The sequence below is a fragment of the Macrotis lagotis genome, chromosome 5, assembly GCF_037893015.1.
Source record: "Macrotis lagotis isolate mMagLag1 chromosome 5, bilby.v1.9.chrom.fasta, whole genome shotgun sequence".
NCBI lineage: Eukaryota > Metazoa > Chordata > Mammalia > Peramelemorphia > Peramelidae > Macrotis > Macrotis lagotis.
This window is the reverse complement of record NC_133662.1, coordinates 141,633,134-141,656,552: the sequence shown is the minus strand read 5'-3', so window position 1 is coordinate 141,656,552 and position 23,419 is coordinate 141,633,134. Positions and strand designations below refer to the sequence as shown.

Here is a 23,419-nt window from a genome sequence, read left to right as displayed (position 1 = left end):
AAAATGTAAAGGAAGGTGGCCTAGCTCTACCAGATCCAAAACTATAATATAAAGTGGCAGTCATTAAAACTGCCTGATATTGGTTAAGAAATAGAGTAATGGATCAGTGGATTGGGATAGGTTCAAAAGAAACTGCTGTAAATGACAACAGAAATCTACTATTTTACAAGTCCAAAGACATAAGCCTCTGGGATAGGAACTCACTCTTTGACAAAAATTGTTGGGAAAACTGGAAAATAGCGTGGCAAAAAACTAGGCATAGATCCGCATTTCACATCCTATAGCAAAATAACGTCAAAATAGGTAGAGAATTTAGACATAAAGAGTGATACCATAGATAAATTAATAGACCAAAAAATATTCTATGTTTGTGATCTATGGAAAATGGATAAATTTATGACCAAATAAGAATTAGAGCACATTATAAACTGCAAAATGAGTTATTTTGACTATATTAAATTAAAAAGGGTTTGCACTAATAAAATCAATGCTGCCAAATTAGAAGAAAATCAGAAAGATGGAAAACAATCTTCACAACCAGGAGTACTGATAAAGGTCTTATTTCTAAAATATATAGAGAATTGCATCAAATTTCTTAGGTCACAAGTCATTCCCCAATTGATAAATGGTCAAAGGATATGAACAGATACTTTTCAAATAAAGAAATTAAAGCAATATATAATCATATGAAAAAATACTCTGAATCACTATTGATTAGAGAAATGCAAATTAAAACAACAATGAGGTATCATCTCACACCTATTAGATTAACCCAGATGAGAAAAAGGGGAAAATGATCAATGTTGGAGAGGTTGTAGGAGGATTGATACATTGCTGGTGGAGTTGTGAAGGGATCCAACCTTTCTGGATAGCAATATGGAACTATGCCTAAAGAGCAATAAAACTATTTATACCCTTTGACCTAGCAATTCCAATTCTAGGACTATTTCCAGAAAAAAAATTATAAAAAATAGAATAAGTTCTACATTTCCAAAATATTCATAGCAGCCCTTTTTGTAGTGGCAAAGAATTGGAAATTGATGCCATCAATTGGGAAATAGCTAAACAAGTCATGGTACATGAATACTTTGGAATATTATTCTGTAAGAAACAACAAATCGTCAGACTCTAGAGAGGCATAGAATAACTTATGGGATCTGATGCTGAATGAAGGGAGCAAAACCAAGAGAACAATTTACACATCAACATTATGAGATAAGCAACCTTGATGGTAATCCAGAGAGCTAAAACAACTATATTTGACAAATTATTGACTATATTATTCCCATCCAGAGGAAGAGAAACAAAACAAAGCAAAATACACAGAAAAAACACACTTACCAAATCTGATGAACACTTTATAAAAACTATCTCTTCGGTATCTCTTCCCCTTAATCCTAATTCCTCATGCCAAAAACTATAATTTGTAAATATGTTTAACAAAATAATTATGTAAAATGCGAACCTGACCATTCCCAACAGAGGGGAGGGGGTGGGGTGGGAAGGTAGGGTGGAGGGAAACTTTGTAACTTGGAAATATACAGGTACAAATGGATGAAAATAAAAAGAATGAATGAAAATAATGGAGAAAGAATATGACAGGAATGAGGGAGGAACAGAAAGATATTGCTTATCATGGTAAAGAGGAAGAATATAAGTAGGAGAGGGGAGGGGGAGAGGGGCTGGGGAGAGAGAGAGAGAAAGGGGAGGGTAAAGGGGAGGGAGAGAGAGAGAAGGAGGGAGGGAGAGAGAGAGAGAATTTCTAATTTTGGATCATGGATTTAGGAAGCATATAGCTTATCATCATACTTGTTGGTGACTGGGGTAAAGTGAAGATGAAGGATATGTGAGTCAAGGTGGGGATCTTTATATAAGTATTTTCTATACTGTCTATAAAATATTAAATATTTGCCATTTAGTATTACTATATATATATATATATATATATAATATATATAGTTGCACAATGATAATGAAGATCATTTCCCTAAAGCAGTAAATAAATTATTTATTCATTCATTCATTTGTCTAATCAATAACTGCTCATTAGGTACCAACTATTTGCAAAGAACTCTGTTAGGTGTTAGCAGAGACACAAAGATATTATATTGGCAGATATGATACACCCAAAATATGTAATTCTATAAAAATTGCTTTAATGTAGAATAGAATACAAAGAAAGCACAAAGTTCTTCCAAAGAAGGTGAGATATTCTTATTTTTCTATTTTTTCCTGTTTTTTAAAGCTAAAAAAATCACCTATATTTTTTTAAACTAAAAAAGCAGGGCTTAATAGATACACCACACTCTCAATCTAATATTGATAAATTAGTATTCTGTTGACCGAGTTTAGTCTCTTCATTCATTTCCTTATACTCTAGTGCCCCTTAGTGTTTTCTATGAAATACAACATTCTAACAATGGGAAAAGAGGGAGGGGAGCAGAGAAGGAAGGAAGGAAGAGAGGGAGGAAGGGAGGGAGGAAAGGGAGGGATGGAGGGAGAAAGGGAGGGCGGAAAGAAAAAAGAAGAAATGAAGAAATAAAGGAGGAAGGGAGAAAGAAGGAAAGAGGGAGAGGAGAGAAGATAGAGAAAGGAAGGAAGGAAGGAAGGAAGGAAGGCAGGAAGGAAGGAAGGAGGGAGGGAATGGGGAATGGAGGGAGCTAAGGAAGAGATCAGAGATTCAGAGTAGTGCATAAACCTGAAATCATCTTCCTATTTTCTAACTAGATGAAGAAACTGAGACCCAGAGAAATGAAATAGTTTGCTGGAAGTCACACAATGGGATAATGACAAATCTGAGAAAAGAACCGTAATCTGGGAACTCCAAAGCCCTTACTCTTCTACAATGCTGCTGAATTATAAAGGAGGGTTAATGAAAATATAGTTTGTTTTCAATGAAACATCTATATAACAATGTTAAGATATAACAATCATATTATAATTTTTCTTTAAGCTATCCAAAGAAACTCAGTTATTTTAGGATGGTTGGGGTGGGGTGAAATGGAGGGAAGAAGGAGAAGGGAATAAGTATTTATTTAATGACTACAATATGTCAAGAACTGAATCTGCAAAGTTGACTCTATTAAATAGTTGAGGAAATTGAGATCAACAGAGGTTAATGACTTGCAAAGGATCATACAGCTAATAAGTGTGTCAGATTTGAACTCAGGAAGATGACTCAATTCACTATTTTTTAAATAAACCCCTATTCTTTTATTAAATGTATTTATATTGCTATGAGTGACCATATAGTCTAAATTGAAGATAACTCTGTCTCTTTGGATGTGTTTTCCTATTGGGGTTCTATATTCTGTAAGCGGAGTCCTTGCAACATGCAACAAGCAACAAACAATTTTTGTCAAATAGTGAGTTCTTGTCCCAAAAGTTTGGGTCTTCACTAGATTGCTGTGATCATTTATTACTACGATGTCTTGCATGCCTAATCTATTTCCCCTGATCCACAACTCTATTTCTTAGCCAAATTGTTTTGATAATTATGAATTTATAATAATTTGGAATCTAATATGACTAGATCACCTTCCTTCACATTATTTTTTATTAATTCCCTTGAATATTCTATTTCCTTTCTGTTAATCTGGACAATTTATTTGTAAATATTAGTCCACTTTGCTTAGATTGTCCAATTTAATGGCATATAATTGGGCAAAATAGGACCTAATAATTGCTTTGACTTTATCTTCACTGGTAGTGAATTTATTTCATTTTTTGATACTGATCATTTAGTTGTCTTCTTTGGGTTTCTTCTAAACAAAATATTGTAGGATTCTGTTTTTTAATCTACTCTGCTATCTGCCTCTGTTTTAGAATGAGTTTATTCCATTCACACTTAATGATTACTGCGTATTTACCCTTCCCACCATTTTTCTCATTTATTCTTTCAATCTCTGTCTCTCTGTCTCTCTGTCTCTCTCTGTCTCTCTCTCTCTCTCCCTCACCCTCTCCCTCTCTCCCCACTTTTCATTCATTCCCTGTTCATAAGTGTTTTACCTCTGACTACCACCTCCCAATTCACCTTTCCTTCTATTAGCCACTCCTTCCTCTTTTATCTCCTTACCCTTCTATTGCTCCATAGAGTAAGATAGATTTCTATACTCAACTGTGAGTGTGTATGAACTACTGAGGAGACTAAAATTTAAGAAGTATCTGACACTCCACATCTTTCCTCCATCTCTCACACCTCTTCACATGAGATAATTCATTCCTTTCTATCTCTCCCATCTCAGTGCAATACGCTCCACCCTCCTTTATTCTTTTTGGATATTATCCCATCATAGTCAACTTATACCCATGACCTCTATGTATACTCCTTTTTGCTGACCCAATAGTGATAAAATTCTTAAGAGTTACAAGTATCAGGGCACCTAAGTGGTACAGTGGATAGAGCACCAGAGTTACATGTATCATCTTCCCATGAAGTAATGTGAATAGTTTATTTTTATTGAATTCTTATGTTTTCTCTTTCCTGTTTACCTTTTTCATGCTTCTGTTGGATCTGATATTTGAAAATCAAATTTCTGTTTGGCTCTGGCCTTTTTAATCAGAAATGCTTTAAAGTCCTTTATTACATTGAATATCCATTTTCTCCTCCTAAAACATTATAAACATTTTTCACTAGATGGGTGATTCTTGTTGTAATCTTAGTTCCTTTATCCTCAAGAATATCAAAATCCAAACTCTCAGCCTTTAATATAGAAGCTGCTAAATCCTGTGTATACCTGACTGTAGCTCCATAGTGTTTGAATTGTTTCTGGATGTTTGCAGTATTTTCTCCTTGATGTGAGAATTCTGGTATTTTACAATAATTTTTCTAGAAGTTTTCATTTGGGATCTCTTTCTGGAGTGGATAGATTGATTCTTTCAATTTATATTTTACTCTCTAGTTCTAAGATAATAGGGCAGTTTTCCTTGTTAATTTCTTGAAATATAATGTTCAGGTTCTTTTTTTAATCATAGTTTTGGGATAGCTCAATAATTGTTAAATTATTTCTCCTGAATTTTTTTCCAGGTCAGTGGTTTTTCAATGAGATATCTCACTTTTTAAATTCTTTTGATTTTGTTTTGTTATTTTTTTTAAGTTTTAATTTTTAGGGGGGTTTTTTGGCAAGGCAAATGGGGTTAAGTGACTTGCCCAAGGCTACATAGCTAGGTAATTATTAAGTGTCTGAGAGGCTGGATTTGAACTCAGGTACTCCTCACTCCAGGGCTCCTGCTCTATCCACTGTGCCACCTAGCTGCCCCTGTTTTATTATTTCTTAATGTTTCTTAGAGTCATTAGCTTCAACTTACCTGATTATGATTTTTAAGGGATATTTTTTTCAGTGAGATTTTATACTTCCTTTTTCATTTAGTCAATTCTACTTTTTAAGAAGTGATTTTCTTCTTTTGCATTTTATGTGCTTCCTTTACCAAACCGTTAATTCTTTTTTCATGATTCTTTTGCATCACTCTCATCCCCCCCCCCCCAGTTTTTCTTCTACCTCTCCTATGTGATTTTTAAAATATTTTAGACCTATCTCAGGAAATCTTTTGAGGTCTGAGACCAATTCATATTTTTCACTGAAGTTTCCCATGTAGCCATTTTGGCATTGTTGTCCTCCTCTGAGTTTTTGTTTGATCTTCCCTGTCACCCTAGTATCTTTCTATGGTTTTTGTTTAGTTTTTTGCTCATTTTCCAGATTATTTCAAGACTTTTAACTTGTTAAAGTTGAACTCTACTCTTGGAGTGAAGGGAATACTGTACCATGCTTCTAGCACAGGACCTCACTGCTGTCCAGGTCTAGTACTTGTGATATTGCTTCTGCCTTACTGGGGTGTGGCCTACACTGGCTTGCTCAGACTCCACCTGCACTGAACTATATTCTTTGTTTATTCAGCAAGATAGTTCTTTTTAGTAAGTCTTCTAAGATGGCTAGGGTTAGAAAATTGTTTCACCCTTTCCTTTTGCAGTTGTGCTGCTCCAGAATTTATTTTGAGGCATTATTTCATTGTTGTTTGGCAGTGAATTTGAGAAAGTTTAGACTAGGTCCTGCCTTATTCTGCCATCTTGACTCCACCCCTCTCCAATTTTGTATTTGTGAAATTCTCTTTAATATCTGACTTAATAGAAGAAAAAATAGATATTCCTATCTGCTTCTGAATTGTCTATTTAGATATTATTTTGTTTAAATGTTTGAAAAAAATCAGCCCCACAGAGATATGTTTGAAAAAGGGAGACACAGTTAATAATTTGGAATATCTTTCTTTGATGCTACTCCAAAAGTTGACAAGTTGTGGTTTCAAAGATTTATTGTAAATCTGAAACCTTATTAGTAAAGTTTTTATACTGTTAAATTAAAAGTCATTGTTCCATCTTACACTTTGAATGAATCCTTTAATCATACATGGTTCTATAACATCATGCTTTGATTATTTTTAAAATATTGGTTCATTGAGATATATATATATAGTTTCCAGATGTTGATACATTTCATTATTCAATATTTAAAAATAACATTAATTCCCAATCTCATCAGAAAAATCTTTAAGTATTGGAAAGTTGTCAGACTCATGATGATGGACACATATTTTTCAAAATTCTATTTTTGTTGAAGTTTTAAGTTTTTAGCAATAAATATCTATCAATTATTTTTCTTTAAGTAAGCAGCTTAAAAATGCTATCAGATATCCTAGTATGAATAATCATAGTGTGTCTACCAGTTATTCTTTCAAGAAAAATGTTTATATATGAAAAAGCTAGTTTATTTGATAACTCACAGAATTGCATAAGGAGTTCTCCTGAACACAACCACTCACTTTCAGTATGCCACAGAAATGCTTCATGTATATTTCCAATTTTGTCACACAGAATATTAAAAAGACATTACTCAAATGCTGAGATTTAATAAAAAATGATGTTTTCTAATACTTCATCAAGGATATTCTTAAGTTAAACATTTTTTTCCAATAGTAGTAAATGGAGATGATGAATACAATGACCACGAGTATAATTTGGAGTCCATTCCCTATTATATTATGACACTAGGAATTTTACCCAGAATTACTTTTGTGCTAACAACACAAAAGTCAATTCAGTTGCTCCAGGATAAGCCCTAAGATTTAAAAAAGTTATTCAAGGTTTTGTGTACTTCAGCAACATTTGTATTTGTTGCCAAGCATTCACATAAAGTTCTCCCTCAATGATTTGCTGATTCCAGATGAATTCAAGCAAAACATCAAGTTTAATCATGTTCACACATTTTACAACAGTAAAAGGAGAATGAAAAAAAAGCAAATGATCCTGGTATTATTGTGAAAATAACTTTGACCTTGCAAACCACTTGAAAGGCTCTCTCTAGGACCCACAGGAATTTTCAGACCATAGTTTGAGAATAACTGTTCTGGAGCAGACAGTTGTTTCTGAAATGAATCTGTGACAATGACTAGTTACTTCCTTTCTCTTAAGATTCAGTCAGTTTCCCAGAATTACAGAACTCGAGGCTTGGAACACGTGTCATTAGTGCCCATCAGAAAATTATTCCTCCAGCTTCTTTAAGAAAGAGTTCTAGAATATGAGCATGAAACTTCTGAGTAGTCTATAAGTCTCTGTGCCTTTTGACTTCTCATTACTGTACATTCTCCATTTTATTTTACCATTCTCCTTGTTCCCACTTTTGTCTTGAAGTCAGAGACTCAATTCATAGATATATTCTTTGTTAATACAAAGTGATCCCTCTTTCTCTCTCCCCCTCTCCCTTCTTCTTCATTCCTAATACTATATGTATGTATTTGTGTATATATGCACATTCCTATCTCATCTACTTCATTTTCTACAACAGATGTTAGTTTGTAAAATTTATCTTCATGATGGATTTATTTGTTCTAATTAATGTATTCTTAATGCTACTTTAGGCTAAAAGGACATGGTATCAAACAGAAAATTATATTTCTTGCTGCTCCTTTTGTTCACCAATGGCAACAATGAGGAGTCAATAGGTATGTCTTACCTTCCAAGGAGAGATACAATCAAAATATTTTTCTAATGGGTACCATGAGCCTTCATATAAAGTCCCAAACAATGACCTCACCCCTGTAATCTTTCCAAGTTGACTTCATCAACCACTTGCATTTTATTTACTTCCCCCAAAGTATCTATTATGTTTCTATTTAAGACAGCATTTCTGAAACACATGAAAAGTTTGTCTGACTTTCCTGACTTTCACAGTAATTTCACATTAGAATTAGGACTTGCCTTTCTCAGGGCATTTAAATTCCATTTCCACTTGACCCTTTTACCTTTTAATCCCTTCTATTCACTCTGGTCCAACTAGACTGGACTACAACATACACTCAAGTACCACTCTATTTCCCATCTCCCTGCCCCTTCACTCCTACCTTTTAGTTCCCTTCTTCCCTTTCCCCTACTTTTTTTTTTTAAGATTTTTCAAGGCAATGGGGTTAAGTGGCTTGCCCAAGGCCACACAGCTAGGTAATTATTAAATGTCTGAGGTCGGATTTGAACCCAGGTACTCCTGACTCCAGGGCTGGTGCTCTATCCACTGTGCCACCTAGCTGCCCTCCCCCTACTTCTTCAAGACTCATTTTAAATTCTGTTTTCTACATGAGGACTTTACTTGTTACTTTCATTTGCTAATGCAGGTTACCCTTTCTGATTACATATATATGAAAAGTATGTATGTGTGTAATATGTAACATATAGACATTTAAATAAGCGTATTACAGTATTATGCAATGTATACTATTCATATGCAAATATCCACAAGTTATATATATATAGTTGTACATGTCTATATACACAATATATATAAAGATAAGATATATACAGATATACTGTATACACAATGTATATGTTGCCTCCCCATCCTAGAGGGAACTCCTTGAGATCAGAAGATTTTTTTCTTGTTTTATTTTGTTTTGGTTTTTTTGGAAGCTTGAGTCAGAATCGTTCAGTACAGAACAAGAACTTAGTAAACGCTTATTGACTGTCTTGCTCCAGTCAATATTGCTTTTCATTTAACATTCAGCTCGCCTTCTGGAACAGTGTATGCCATTACATTTTCAAGTCAAAACTGGGAAATCTTTGTCCGCACAAAGTCAAGAAACAATAATGGCATTCCTCTCCTCATGTATAGGCGGAGAAAAATGAGCAGAAAGGGCGGGGTCTCCACCTAGGCCTCTGTGTGAGTCTCTCCGACCTCAAGGTGATTCGGTGACTTGGAAGTTCTGGAGATGCGCTTCTTGCCATAACTGCCAAAAAGGTCCGTGGAAAAGGATTTTGTTTTTAAGAGATGAAGTGGAATTTCATCATACCAAGATGAATACAAACGCTTTGGGGTGTTTTAGATCCGCCAAGGCGGAGGCGGAGGCTGGCTCCCTGGGAAAGGAGACAGACAGGTAACCTTGTTCCTTGGGGCAGGTCTCTCACCGCCGGCATCCAGGGAAGGGCTAAAATACAGCCCCGGCTCTGGTCCGAGAACTGAGGTTTGCACAGGAAAAAAAGGGGGGTGGGGTTGGGGGAGGGCAAGGGCGAGTGTCAGTCAGCACGCGGGGCCAATGAGAGAGGTCGCGCCCGCCTCTTTTCCCGGGCTCTGCTGCAGGGTGAGCGCAGCGGGGCGGCCACCGCCCGTCAGCCCAGGACCTTGGCCGCTGCCTTCCGGGAGGCTGAAGGGGCCGCCGCGGCCGGAGGAGGAGGAGAGGTGGCGGGCTCGGTAAGAGGACGTCTGGGGCCCCTCGGCCGGCCTGCCCGGGGCCTGCGGGGGTCTCTGCCCCCCGGGGCCGCCTTGTTGACGTAATGCTGTGGCCCCGGCCTCCGCCCTCGGGTTTGCGGCAGCAGCAGCCGGGGCCGCCTGGGCAGGGCCGGCTGCCCCCCGGGCCGAGAGCGCCCCTTCTCCCCGGCTGCCGGGGCGGAGGCCGGACTGGGCCCGAGGGGCGCTTTTCCCCTGACTTGACAGAAGGCGGGGGGTGCTGGGGGGGAGGGGAGGAATGGGGGGGCGCTAGTTCCGCATTCCCGGCCAGCCCAGCTGGCCCCGGGACTGCGGACTCGTTCCTCCTTCTCCGGGCGAGCCGGTGCCAACCTCTGTTGTGTTCCCAGATCTCCCTCTGCTTCTCTTTCCGGGGGCCTCTGTATTCCCAGAGCCCTGTCACCTGAACCTGTTGCTCAGACAGGGCACAGGAGAATAAAGGCAGTGCCCATGCAAGCACCTGGCAGCATGAACATAGTGCAACACGCCTAACCTTCGGGAGCCTTCCCAGGTCCTTTCTTTCTTAAGTCGTACGGGCCAAAACATCCTGCACAAAGACAAGTGTACACGTGAAGTGGGAGCCGGAGAAAGAGCTCTCCTGTACTTTGCGGCCATTGAAGTTCCACTGGAAAACACTGTCACGAACCCTGGGGGAGTTAGCAAATGAGATGAACCAAAGATTCATAACTGTCTCCCCGAGAGATGGAGTTGCCCTTTTCCTCTTTTCAACTCTTACGTTTAATAAGCAAGTTTCATAGTATCCTGATTGAACATTCAGGAACTGAATAAGCAGAATACTGTTACTGAAAAAAATGAACCATCGTTTATGTTGTCAGGAAGTCACACTGTTGTCTTTAGTTGAAAGGCTTAATTTTCAGGTTTTTGAAGAACTTTTGAAAACAAAAGGCCTTCCAGGTTCTTCTTAGTCGCTTTTTTCCTGGCATTTCTTGGAAATAGAAAAATCCATTGCCCAGGTCAGACTGCATAACTTTTAAGCTTTTCAAATTATTTTAAACTGAATTACAGTATCTTAAATGTATTGAAATTGACGGGGGTTTTTTTGCACTGCCTCATATATATATATATTCCAGCTAGGCTCATAAAGAACAATTTGCTGCCTTTATGCAGACTCAAGCAAATCATTTTTGCAAGTTTGTGGTAACCCCTCTGGTCTAGTTCATTCCACACCAGTGTGAAGATTGGTATGGAATGAACCTCAGTTTTGAAGCAGGTTGCTTCAAATTTGGGACTGCAGGATTATGTTCTGGATTCTTAATTTCCATATCAGTTAATAAGAACCCATATTAACTCACTAACACACTCACCTATCTTTGTTTTTTTTTCTTTTCATTGGGCACTTTTCTTTTACTCCTTATGACACAAACCTTATAAACTCTCTAATTTAGTTTTCTTCAAGTTCCAAATATTGGTGCATACTTACAATAAGGATGCGAATAGTTCAAGCAAGCATGAACCTAAATATGGAATTCTAATTGATCTCAAAATTGGTTGCTTTGGGGGATGAAGGTTGTGGTGAACTTGAAAAACCCTGTGAAAATATAAACTTTAAATGAAGAGGACTTGGGTGCTAAAGTGAAATAAATGGGTTTTTTTAGAGAGAGAATCTCCCCAAAATCTATGATAACTCCTATACTTTTGAACAAGTTTGGTGGCTACTTCCTGCTGCTGGATGAGAATAATAAGGGATAGATATTAGATCTGCCATTTTATTGACACAGGAAAGTTCCATCAGCAACTTCCCTGAAATGTATAGTTTTAGACAGTTGCCTCAAATGTTGATAGATTTAATTAGTTGTTCGGAATGTTTATCAGAAATGAGATTTGATCCAGGTCTATCCAGTACACCAGGTCAACTCTGGAACAGCCATAAAAAACACTAATAGAACCAGGCACAATTGTTGCATTTTTAAAGTCATTTGAAATTGATAAGGCTTAGGTATTTTTACATCATACCAAATATTTTTTCTTTATCTTTGTTATCAGTATTTTTTAGCATTTTAAAGTTTTTTTTCAAAGAAAAGGAAAAAAAAACATGTTCTACCTATCAGAATGAAATTCATCAAATGAGATAGTTTGGTCCCTCAAGATATTCTTAAATTCTAGTCCTTCTACGTTGTCTTTAAATCATTTCAGATATTTTTGACTCAATGACTCTACTTTGGAGTTTGCTTGGAAAATATACTGGCATGGTTTGCCATTTCCTTCTCCAGCTCATTTTAGAGATGAGGAACTAGGCAAACGGGGTTAAATGAGCTTGGTTTGATTTTAATTTTTTAATATTTATTTTATTTTTAATTTATATAATAAAAATGAATTTCTAACAGTATAATATCAAAAAAAGATTGCACTTGAAACTGCAACTCTTCTTATGCAACATCATCATTATTATTATTATTATCCAGTGGCTGGATTTAGTTGCAAGATGAATCTTCCTGATTTCACACCACTATCCAACCTAGTTTTTGTAGCCATTGTAGCCATCCTAAGAATTCATTGATCTAAAGGGGGAAGAGGCACATAAATACTACTTTCATGTTTGTTTTGACTTTTCAATAAACCAGCAAGAAGCTATGTGTTAACAATGCGACAGCTGCTGTATTGAGTTTGGTATGCTTAAAAATAAACAGGTTCCAGAGTGCCAGAGTCTAAGAAATTGGTGAAATTGATTTGTTTTTAGAATCTAAGCTCCTTTAAGTACATTTGTTTGTATTTATACTTGAGTTCCTAGCCTGTTGCACTGTCTGTGCTTCAGTACTTAAAAGATCAATAATTTCATTGGTTTGAAAAGTCTCTTCTCTGTCACTGGTTGCTAGTCTTTTATATCTTAGTAGTCTTCATGAGTTTCTGTTGTCAAGCATTTCACTATTCTGCCTCCAGTAATGCTGGTTGCAACCCCCAAGATCTTAAATAGATTTTTTTCTCATTCTATGGGCCAGAGGCAGGCATCCTCCAGGCTGATAAAAGGTCTGTGAAATCATGTGGGCTGGCACTGCCAAGGCAACTGTAGGCAGGACTTGAAATTCAATAAATCTAGGAGCTTTTTAAGGGTGAATTAATTAAATGTTTGACTAAATTTAGTAGTCTAATTTTTAACTTTCAACCCTTGGTAGAAAAAAAGTTCCCCACCCTTGTTGTAGGTTTAGAGTCTGTGTCCAGGCCCATAAAAAAAACCTTTCAAAATAATATACCAGCATGGTATATTAAGAACCTATTATCATCATATCATATTGAGGTCTCAGAATAGGACTCTATTGGTGGCATTTCACATAGTAAACATTTAATAACTCTTTTGAATTGAAGTACCCATGTAAATTTTTCCATAGATATATGTTTACCCAAACTTCAAAACTATATAAGTCTAATAATTAAGGGGTACTATTCAGTAAAATAGTTTTTGTTTGAAAAATCTAGTTTTAACATATCTTTATAATGCTCTTTAGAAATTGCTTAAAGAAAAAAGAGCAAAGTTTGCTTATTTGGATCATGATTTTGTCTTTTTTTTTTTTTTGGCATCTTTATGTCCTCAAGTTTACCAGGGGAGAAAGATACTGAGTTTGGAGTTAGAACACATAATTCAAGACTTAGTTTTTAACTCTAGGTTAGTTAACCTTAAGTAAGCCCTCTCCAGGCCTCAATTTGTTCATCTACAAAATGAAGAGGTGAAATTAAATGGCTTCTAATGTTCTTAATATAGGATCTGGAGCTGGAGATTATGTTTCCTAAATGTCTAAATAAATTGTTTTCAGGGGTGGCTAGGTGGTGCAGTAGATAAAGCACTGGCCCTGGAGTCAGGAGTACCTGGGTTCAAATCCAGTCTCAGACACTTAATAATTACCTAGCTGTGTGGCCTTGGGCAAGGCACTTAACGCCATTTGCTTTGCAAAAAAAAAAAAAAAAACTAAACTAAAAAAATAAATAAATAAAATGTTTTGAAAAGTTATCTCAGAGAAATAGCAAGAAATTTCTAACTCCAAAGATGTTTCTTCCTGGAAATTAATGAGCCTAAGGTTTCTGGGGGCAGAGATATTATGAAGTTTTTTTTTTCATTTTTGTATATCCTCTATAGCACATAGTTGGTCCTTAATAAATGTTTTTTGAGTTGAACTTCATCCACTGGCCACAGAAGACTAGGTAGTTCATCTTAATTTTGTTAACTGGCAAAATTCTGTTTGTATATACTGATCACAGTCTCTTTTGTTTAAGCTAGCTCTTTTTCACTAATCTTTCTATAGCACATACATAATCATTTTTGTCACTTATTTATATTTTTCTGTCCTGAAGTTCTTCCAATTGTTTGAACTCCTAATATTCAAATTAACAGAACATTATGACCTTTTAGATTTTTGTCATCATTTAGATTATTTTTCTTTGAACAAGTGCTTTTTCTATGCAAAACTTTTGCATCTTTTTCTTATTCATGAGCCTTACCTAATTTCCTCCCTCATTACTCTCATTTTTTGAGATGATCAGTTCTTTGCTATTATCCCAAAGACAAAGAGAACACTTCAAAGAATACTTGCTAGGGATAGATAGTATCCAGGAGCTAAGGTTAGATAATATCCCACAGCTTAACTCTATGGACAGTCCCTATTCATTGCATAACTAAGGAGAAATTAACTGTAGCTAGTTAGGAGAAAATGAAGCAAAACTGATGGTGCCTGCTTGGATTTTGCTCCATCCTATGCTATGTGTTGTTAACATCAACTGAGTACAATTGGCCCTCAACAAATTGCCAGTTTCTCATCCTGTTGCTTACCTAGGCATCCAGACCATAACCTTGACCTCTTGCTAAGTAAAAATACAACCTAGTTAAATTGTCTGAAGGGAAATTTGTTCTCAAGCTTTGATATAGCATTTTACTAAATTCTCAATTGTTTACATCTACTCTGTTTCTTTTCTCAACTAATTTGGTAACTTTATCCTCCAAGTAACTGGCTTTCTCTGACTTGTTATTCTTTTGTGATACTTTGTTACTTTGGGATTCTGCTTAACATGGAATTTCTTCAGGAAAGACTGGGTGGGGTAGGGTGGAATGGAATGGGGCTCTACTGATTGTGCCATTGAATATGAGAATGAGTAATGCATTTGTTTCCTTATTTTTTAGCTAAGAAAAATATAGATTTCTAAAGTGTCCATACTGGCTGAAGTTTTAATCACTTTAGGGAATAATGTGGCCTAGAATATTTAGGAAAAAAAGACGTTTTAAAAAATTTCCACTGAAGTCTAATATGTTCAATCTTATGGATCACTAACTTCCTCTTACCCCTCCCATATCTATTTAAATTTTCCACAAAGATAAAGTAGAATTATTTTAAATTTAAAAAATACACTTTGGGGGCAGCTAGGTGGCGCAGTGGATAGACCACCAGCCCTGGAGTCAGGAGTACCTGAGTTCAAATGTGGCCTCAGACACTTAATAATTACCTATCTCTGTGGCCTTGGGCAAGTCACTTAACCCCATTGCCTTGCAAAAACCTAAAAAAAAAATACACTTGGGAGTTAAATAGACCAAAGAAACTACCTAAATATTCATTATTTTTATGGGTAATTTATAAAAGTTACCAATCATTATGCATCCTAAAAGTCATTGGACATAACTGATCCTGTTTCATAACTGAAGATGGGAGTAGCATTGGTTTTATGGAATTGTCTTCCTTTCTTTGTCTCTCTTTTCCTTTTCCATCTTTCTTCCCATCTTCCTTTCTCCTTTTCCTTCCCTCTTTTCTCCTTCCTCTTCCTTCTTTTCCTTTTCTTTCACTCTCTCCCTATTCTGTCTTGTACTTATTTTTTTTCCTCTCTCCCTCTTCCTCTTTCTCCCTCCTGTTCCTCCTCTCCTTTTCTTTTTTCTATGTCCCTCCTTTTCTCCTCCTCCTTTGAATAAGACTTGGGTTTAAATCCAGACCCAACATATTATTAGCTACTGAATCCTCAGCTTGTATTTTGAGTTTTCTTATCCATAAAATGGGAGACATAATTCCTCTAACACTCATCTCACAGGGTTGTTTCAAGGATCAAATGAGCTAATGAATGTAAAATGTTTTGAAAATCATAAAATACTATATAAATATCAGTGATTGTAATTGCTAATTTGTGGTCTCAGTCAATCAGTTTCAACTTGGAACTGTGCATCCTGGCTCCCACGCACTATCCACACTTCCATAATTAATATTATATAGTATAATATAAATCAAATTTTCATTTCTATACATACAATCAAGAAAAGACCATATTTTAATTGTTCTCTTTTACAAAACACACACACACACACACATTCATCTTTTTTGTTTTTTTGTAATTTGCTTCACTCCTGCTGATGGCTCATTTTAGTTTTAAAAAAACTCAGAAAGTAGTTTTAGGTAAAAAATGCTATAACCAACTACTGCATGTTATAGAGTGTGAACTTATGCAGGCATTCAATAATAGATTGTATCATATGGTATTGTAAGTTTTTGTACCTATTTTAAGCAGAGAAGCAAGTGTAGAAGCTTAGACTTGCCTTCTGTCCTCTAAACTATCTCTTACATTCTTTGTCACACTTCTTGCCTGGAGTTTATTCTGAATTCCATTAGTTTTATTTAGTCCATTGTTTCCTTAGCTTCAAATAACACTTTAAAAAAAGGATAGGATGTGGTAAAGACAAAGGAATTGGTACAAATCTTGGGGTTGAGTTTAAATTTTAGATTAAAAGTGTTGGGGGAAACATCATAGAGTTACTAATAAGTGGTCCAGAGGGACTTGAATAAAATTCTCTCTGTGAAAAAATGAACTTTATTTTCCATTTTGTTGTCCAAAACAGATTTTGCATTTGAGTCAAAGGAATCCCACTGTCTAAAAAATGAACCGCACCCAGCTCATACTCCTTTCAGTTTCTGCCCACTTTCTCCTCTCTGCCTTTCCTTAATGCCTATTTGTGAGGGTTTATTTTTCAAGTCTCAGCTAGAATCTCATGTTGTCCATTAAGCATACACTCCCCCAGAAACATCCAGATCTTTGTAGTCTTTATCATATCATTTAAAGAGTAAGTCCTCTCTTTTATTCATGTCTTCCCAGTTCAAAGTCAGCAGCTTTGTTCATATAAAGACAAATAAAGAACTGTTGGTTGAAAGGGCCTAAGGAGTCAGAAGGCTAACAAACTATGAAGCTTAATAGAGTTTCGTTATGATGTGTCTATGTCTAGGTTTGTCCTGTTCACTTGAAAATTAAGAGAAATGATGTGATGTATAGGAGATTCTCTATAAGATGTGGGTGAAAAAATGAATTCTTAGAAAAGACAGAAATATAATTCAAGTTTATAAGTCTAGGATATTGATGACTCTGGTGTTAGTAGAATGAATATTAAAAGTGGGAGAGAAGAGGTTGTGAAAAGATAGTGATGATGGATGAACAAGGATACAGAAAGAACTTGGGAGAAGAAGGCATTTGTATCTAGACTTCTAGAAAAATGACTAGGAAGGGGATGAGCTTAGAGTACTTGTCAATGTTTTAATAAAAATTTGAATTGCAGAAATCTTCTGATTGAACCTCACTAGCATGGGGAAGGGAGTAAACATATATTAAATGTCTACTAATGCCAGATACTGACTTTAGAAAAATTATTTAGAAAAATTATTTTATCCTCACAACAACCTTTTGGTTGAAATCACTGAGACAGAAGAGATTAAATGACTTGTCCAGAGTCACATCGCTAAAAAAATACTTGAGATTTGTTTTGAATTCAGGTTTTCTTAACTCCGAATTCAACACGTTATCCACTGTACAACCCAGCTGTTTCTAAATGGTTATAATTCAACTTAAAATAGGCTAGGGATACTTGATAGCTTTTGAATGTCTAGTAGACCTAATTAAACCTACTAACAGTCATCCTAAATCTCAGATTGTTCCCATACCAGCTTCATGGGGAGGTGGAAAAATAATCCCTAATGATGATTTAGCCACCTGGGTACACATTACAACAAAAATTCTATGCACTGCAGAACTTTGGCCTGGACTAACATTAGTCTGGTCCCATGGAGTAGAAGCAGAATTCAATTTGGCCTTGGAGATTTAGTGGGGTGAATACATTTGTCCCATTCATATCTTTACAAATGATCATTTTTGATCTGCTTATATTTGTCCTCAGATTTTGTTATTTATTAAATGATTGGTACATTTGTTTTTAAAGAAATGCATTAATGTCCCCAGGAGCTAAAGGCATACTGGCTAGAGTCTTCCTCTGCAAATAGTTGTAGACTGGTTGAATGGAACATGCTCTCATCTTTTTTTCTTTAATTCATATTTAAATTCTTTGAAAATAGTTTAATATTTTAGGGGTAGCGAAGTGGCGCAGTGGATAAAGCACCAGCCCTGGAGTCAGGAGTACCTGGGTTCAAATTCGACCTCAGACACTTAATAATTACCTAGCTGTGTGGCCTTGGGCAAGCCACTTAACCCCAATTGCCTTGCAAAAAAATAAATAAATAAATTCTTTGAACATTTTGTTAACAATTCTATCTCTGTTGCTTCTTTCTTTTAAAATTTTATCTCTGAAAAAAAAATGAGCTCCTTTAATGATTCTACAGAAAATATTAGTTTTCATTACATCATTTTATGCCAATTAAATATTTTCTTTTCAAGACAGAATTTCCAGTATTTCTATTCTTTGTAAAATTTAAAACAAACTTTCTTTCTTGACATTTTAGGCTTGTTTTGGGGAACACTATATCTACTAATGTTTCTCCTGCTTAAATGTATCCCTATGGAATTCTTTTCATCTAGAAGTACTGATAAGAATCTTAGCCTTGTTTTCAAATTCTTCTATATATTATTTAAATTCTCTTAATGTGATTTCATTAATCACCTATACATAAATGATAATTGTATTTGTTTCTAGTTCTTATTTTTCATACTTTCTGTTTTGCACTTGTCAATTATTTACAGAAGTTCCCCTTTGACTTTCTAGTTGCATCATTCATTTACCAGAGTTAATCATTTTTCCATTTTGCAACATTTTTATCATCATTTATAGCACAAGCTTTTCTAATGTCTTTTGTGTTTTTTTATTACTTAAAAGAATTTTTGATAGAAACAGTATAAGAAGGGGGGGAGGGAATGTAAATTTCTGTTCCATGCCATGGTATTGATTTTTATATTTTTAGGTGTTTTTTTTTGCAAGGCAAATGGCATTAAGTGGCTTGCTCAAGGCCACACAGCTAGGTAATTATTAAGTGTCTGAGACTGGATTTGAACCCAGGTACTCCTGACTCCAGGGCCGGTGCTTTATCCACTGTGCCACTTAGCCACCTCTCATGGTATTGATTTTTTAAATCCTTCCTGAAACTTGAAACTCACAATACTACTGCTCTATCCTAGAGCTTTCACCTTAATCCCATTTAACTAACTGCTTCTAGGGCATTTCCACAAGTAACCTGCTATAATATCAGATTCGGACTCCCAAAATTTATTTATTCTCTTCTTCTAAAACTAAACTTTCCTTTTAGCAGTCTGCCTATTCCTCTTAATGAAAAAAGATAATCTCCTAATCCTCAATCTTGAAACTTTAAATTAATCTTTGGCTCATCCCCTTCATTCCTAGAAATAGCTACTGTCCCCTATCTCAATTTATTCCATATTTGTCATCACTGTAGTCCATACCCTTATTCCTACATTTCTTGTCTTAAAGCAAGTTCAGTAAATTTAGTCTTACAAAGGTGGATTAAAGGGAAGCACAAGACTCTAGTGACTGAGTAAGCATAGCAATATGAGCTAATTGAAGAAATAATTTGATGGCATTTTGTGTGCCCACTGGTGACCACATTTGGTTAACTCTCAACCTGTCATATGAATTTCCTGATGTTAGCTAACAATTCATTATCTTAGTTAGATACCCTTCCCTTATAAATAAAAGGAATCACTAACCTTGTATATCCAAGATATATACTTAGTCTTTAAACACAACTCAATGGGGACAAAAGTTTTGAAGTCTTTTGCTGAAGATAAAGTTTATATTTAATTTGATATTTTTCTTTAGAGGCCAGTATCCTTTATTCTTTTGCTTTTTTTTTTCACTTGGACATGACTTATGTGACTGTTAGCTATTCAACATTTCTATATTCAAACCGTATAAACTGATTTGAGTTTATACTCATTTTCTTTCTGTTTCATGCTTTAATCTGTGAACTTTGAAGTGAAATATTTTTACATGTAATCATGCAACTCTGTTTTGCTTTCATTCTAGATGATCATTTAGAGAAAACTTATCATCTTTCCCTTCCCATCTGATGAGATTGATCAATGAACAGATCAGCTATGTCTTACACTCCAGGAATTGGTGGCGACCCAGCCCAACTGGCTCAACGCATCTCTTCTAATATCCAGAAGATCACACAATGTTGTAAGTTAGAGTTTGGAATATTTTTTTTTTGGAATGCACTTATAACATTTATTAAACAGCAAAAGAAAAAGTGGGGGGGTGAGTAGAACACAAACATTTTTTAAGAATATTTCATCATATTTATAATATAATACATTCTATACATTACTTTTGAAATAGCCTTATTTTCTGTGCTTCTTTTTAAGATTTCTTTCTGTTTCATGTATTGAAAATTTTTAAATGATTTTCTCTTTTTTTGGCATTACTATTGACAGCTTCCCTGACCACCTAAACCCCTTCTTCCTTACTCCCCAATCCAATTCAAAAGCAAGAAAAAGAAAAAAAAATCTTTGTAACAAATGAATGTAGTTGAGCAAATTGGTCTATACAATAGCCATGACCAAAAAAAAAATCTTTTTCTGTATTATGTATGTCGAGAGACATTTTTCATCATATGTCTTCTGGAAACATGGTTATTACATTAATAAAAATTAACACTTCAAAGCTGCCCCCCCATAGTGTTTCTCCATATTGTTCTTCTTACTTTACCTTGCATAAGTTCCTACCACCTAGGAATTTTTGAAATTTTCTCATGTCATTTTTCTCAGTAGTAATGTTTCAAGCTGAATCTTTCAGATGCAGGCTATTTTGTTTTCAATTAATAACCACATAAAAAGAGATTCAGAAGGGGATTATAAATGATTGGGAGGATGGTATAGTGTAGCATGTGAGAAAATGCTAAATTATCTCTGACTCAGGCTTAAATAAAATCTGAGGAAGGGATACAAATGCAAAGATGTTAATTGTGAAAGGACTGGATGGAATAAATATGTCAGAATTTACAAATTTTAAGCTTCCTCTCAAAAGAAGTAAGTTTAGGACAAATGTATGAAATATTCCTTTAGGATATAGGTATGCATTTGATATTTATTATAATAAGGATTTTGTGTTTGTGAGTTATATTATACACATTATGTGAATTACATTAAGACTATTTGATGAGTTTGAAGGAACATTTTGATGAACTTATGGATAATAGCTATGTAAGGTTTTTTTAGAAGGAAATAAATATATTTATATAATCATTTCTATCCATAGCCTTGTTATTAATGTAATACTGGGGCAACAACAAGGTTCCCTCTCACTTTCCTTGACAACACTGACAAAAATTATAGCAACAATAATATTAATAATGATGGTGATGATAACACATCTTACATGCCAGGCACTGTGTTGCATGCTTTTCTATTGCTATTGCATTTGATCCTCACAAGAATCCTGGGATATAGGTGGTATTATTATCTCCATTTTACGGATTAGGAAACTGAAGCAAATAGAGTTATAAGTGACTTATCTAGGGTCACACAGTGTGTCTGTGGTCAGATTTTTCATTCAAGTGTTCCTGATTTTAGAGTAATCAAATTAATAATAAATCTTAGTATCATTTTACAACTTGTATTTGTGTGTATACATGTATATGTGAATGTCCAGATATAGAAAAATATATATGGCAGACTGAACTTATACCAATTTAAGAATTGAGTGAGTTGACATTTAAGTCTTTTTCACATTCATATAGTATAGAATTCATTTTTATGAAGCAAATTTTCAATAAAATCCAGCAACCATTAAGAGCTTACTACTGTATACTAGTCCCTGCCCATATGGAACTTATACTCTGTTAGGGTAAATTTAATAAATATAACCACATTGTAGGTTAAATGCATAATGGAAATACAAATTAGGTCATGTGGGGAGTGCTACAAGAGATCTCAGAAGAACAAATTAATAGAGGGCAAAAAAAGGCAAAAAAAATTTCCAGCAAAATATTTAGGAAGATTTCCTGGAGGAGATAGTGGAATTGGACTTTAAAAGATGGGCAAGAAGTCAGTAGGTGCAGTGGAGGAATGAAGAACATTGCAAGCATGTAGAATGATAAAAGTAGAACCATAAAAGTAAGAGAGCATGGGATAAGAATTACTCCTCTTTGCCTTGAAGTACTATGAAAAAAGATTAGAAAGATAAGGTGGTATCAGATTGTCAAGAGCCTTAAAGCCCAGCTTACAAAGTATGAATGTCATCATATAGGCTCCAAGGGGTCAAGGAAAGGTTGTGAGGAAAGGAGCAATGTATTCAGATCTGTTTATAATGAAGAATAATCAGCACAAAGGATAATTTAGAAAATGTATAAACAATGGCCAGTTAGAAAGATATACCTTCCACTTCATGACTTTGTCCATTGTGGTTTTAATACATCACAGGTTGGCATAAGAAATTAAATTGAAATTTTGGGGTAAGTTTTGTGAAAGCCACGATGACACTCAAAGGTCAACAAACATTAAAGGAAAAGTTTAGAAACATAGAAACGTATAAATAAATTTACTTAGTATCATATAATATCTATCCAAATTTTACAACAAGAAATACCCCATAAAAGAAAAAAAAAATCGTACCTTCTCTTCTATGAAGGGAGGGTCACAAAGTTTGCATGATTTTCCAGATTGGAAAGATACCACACCCCATTCCCCATGATGTGAAAGAGATAACTGCTTGAAATATTCCTGTCAGACCATAAAGCAAGACTATACTAGGGAAGTGATAGTGAAATAAAGATGAAGAGAAAGATTTAAGAAACATTGCATGAGGAAAATTAATAGATTTTTGTGGCAAATAAGATATGACAGATAAGAGAGAAAGTTTCAAGCAGGAGTTCAGTAGATAATTAGGTAAATAATGTTGCCATTGACATAATTAATGAAGTAAGTAGGTTTACAAAGAAAATGTTTTGGGGAGTTGGAAGTTGAACAGAGAGGTAGAGATAAAGGTTTTGTGTTCCCTTGAAGTTGGAAGTTGTAGTGAAATATTCATTAGGCAGGATGTCCTGTCAGCAGCTGGAGATATCAGTTTAGTGCTCCAATAGAGAGGTCAGGGCTTGTGCAATAGCTTAGGAATTATTTGTTAGAAGATGATAAACAAAGATGTTGGTGTAAAGGAGATTGCCAAGGGAGATAGTGGGAAGAGAAGAGAAACAGACAATCATTGAACATTAGCATTGTTGAAGGAACTCCAAGATCATCTTTTTTCAGTAAATCACAGAAATCTAGTCAAGAAGTATTTATTAAGCACCAACTATATACCAGTCATTTAACTAAGTGCTGTAAATATAAGGAAAGATAAGAAACAAAAAGTAATCTTTGCTTGCAGGGAGAGCACAGTCTAATTGAAGAAAAAATTTTGAAAGGGATCCTACATACAAACAATGATATATACAGGATAAACTGGAGATAAGCAC

The 23,419-nt window shown here is 35.3% G+C and overlaps 1 protein-coding gene and 1 pseudogene across 1 annotated transcript in view; one reads left to right on the top strand and one right to left on the bottom strand.

Annotated features, from left to right (window-relative positions):
* The window catches only part of LOC141489390 (trace amine-associated receptor 9-like), a 31,008-nt pseudogene extending 21,557 nt beyond the window's left edge, over positions 1 to 9,451 (bottom strand).
* A 164-nt stretch (positions 9,452 to 9,615) lies between these two features.
* STX7 (syntaxin 7) overlaps positions 9,616 to 23,419 on the top strand; it is a 60,455-nt gene continuing 46,651 nt past the window's right edge. The window contains exons 1-2 of the mRNA XM_074187606.1: positions 9,616 to 9,725; positions 19,993 to 20,148. Coding sequence (XP_074043707.1) covers positions 20,049 to 20,148 — 100 coding nt within the window. The 5' untranslated portion in view covers positions 9,616 to 9,725; positions 19,993 to 20,048. The remainder of the gene's footprint in view (positions 9,726 to 19,992; positions 20,149 to 23,419) is intronic.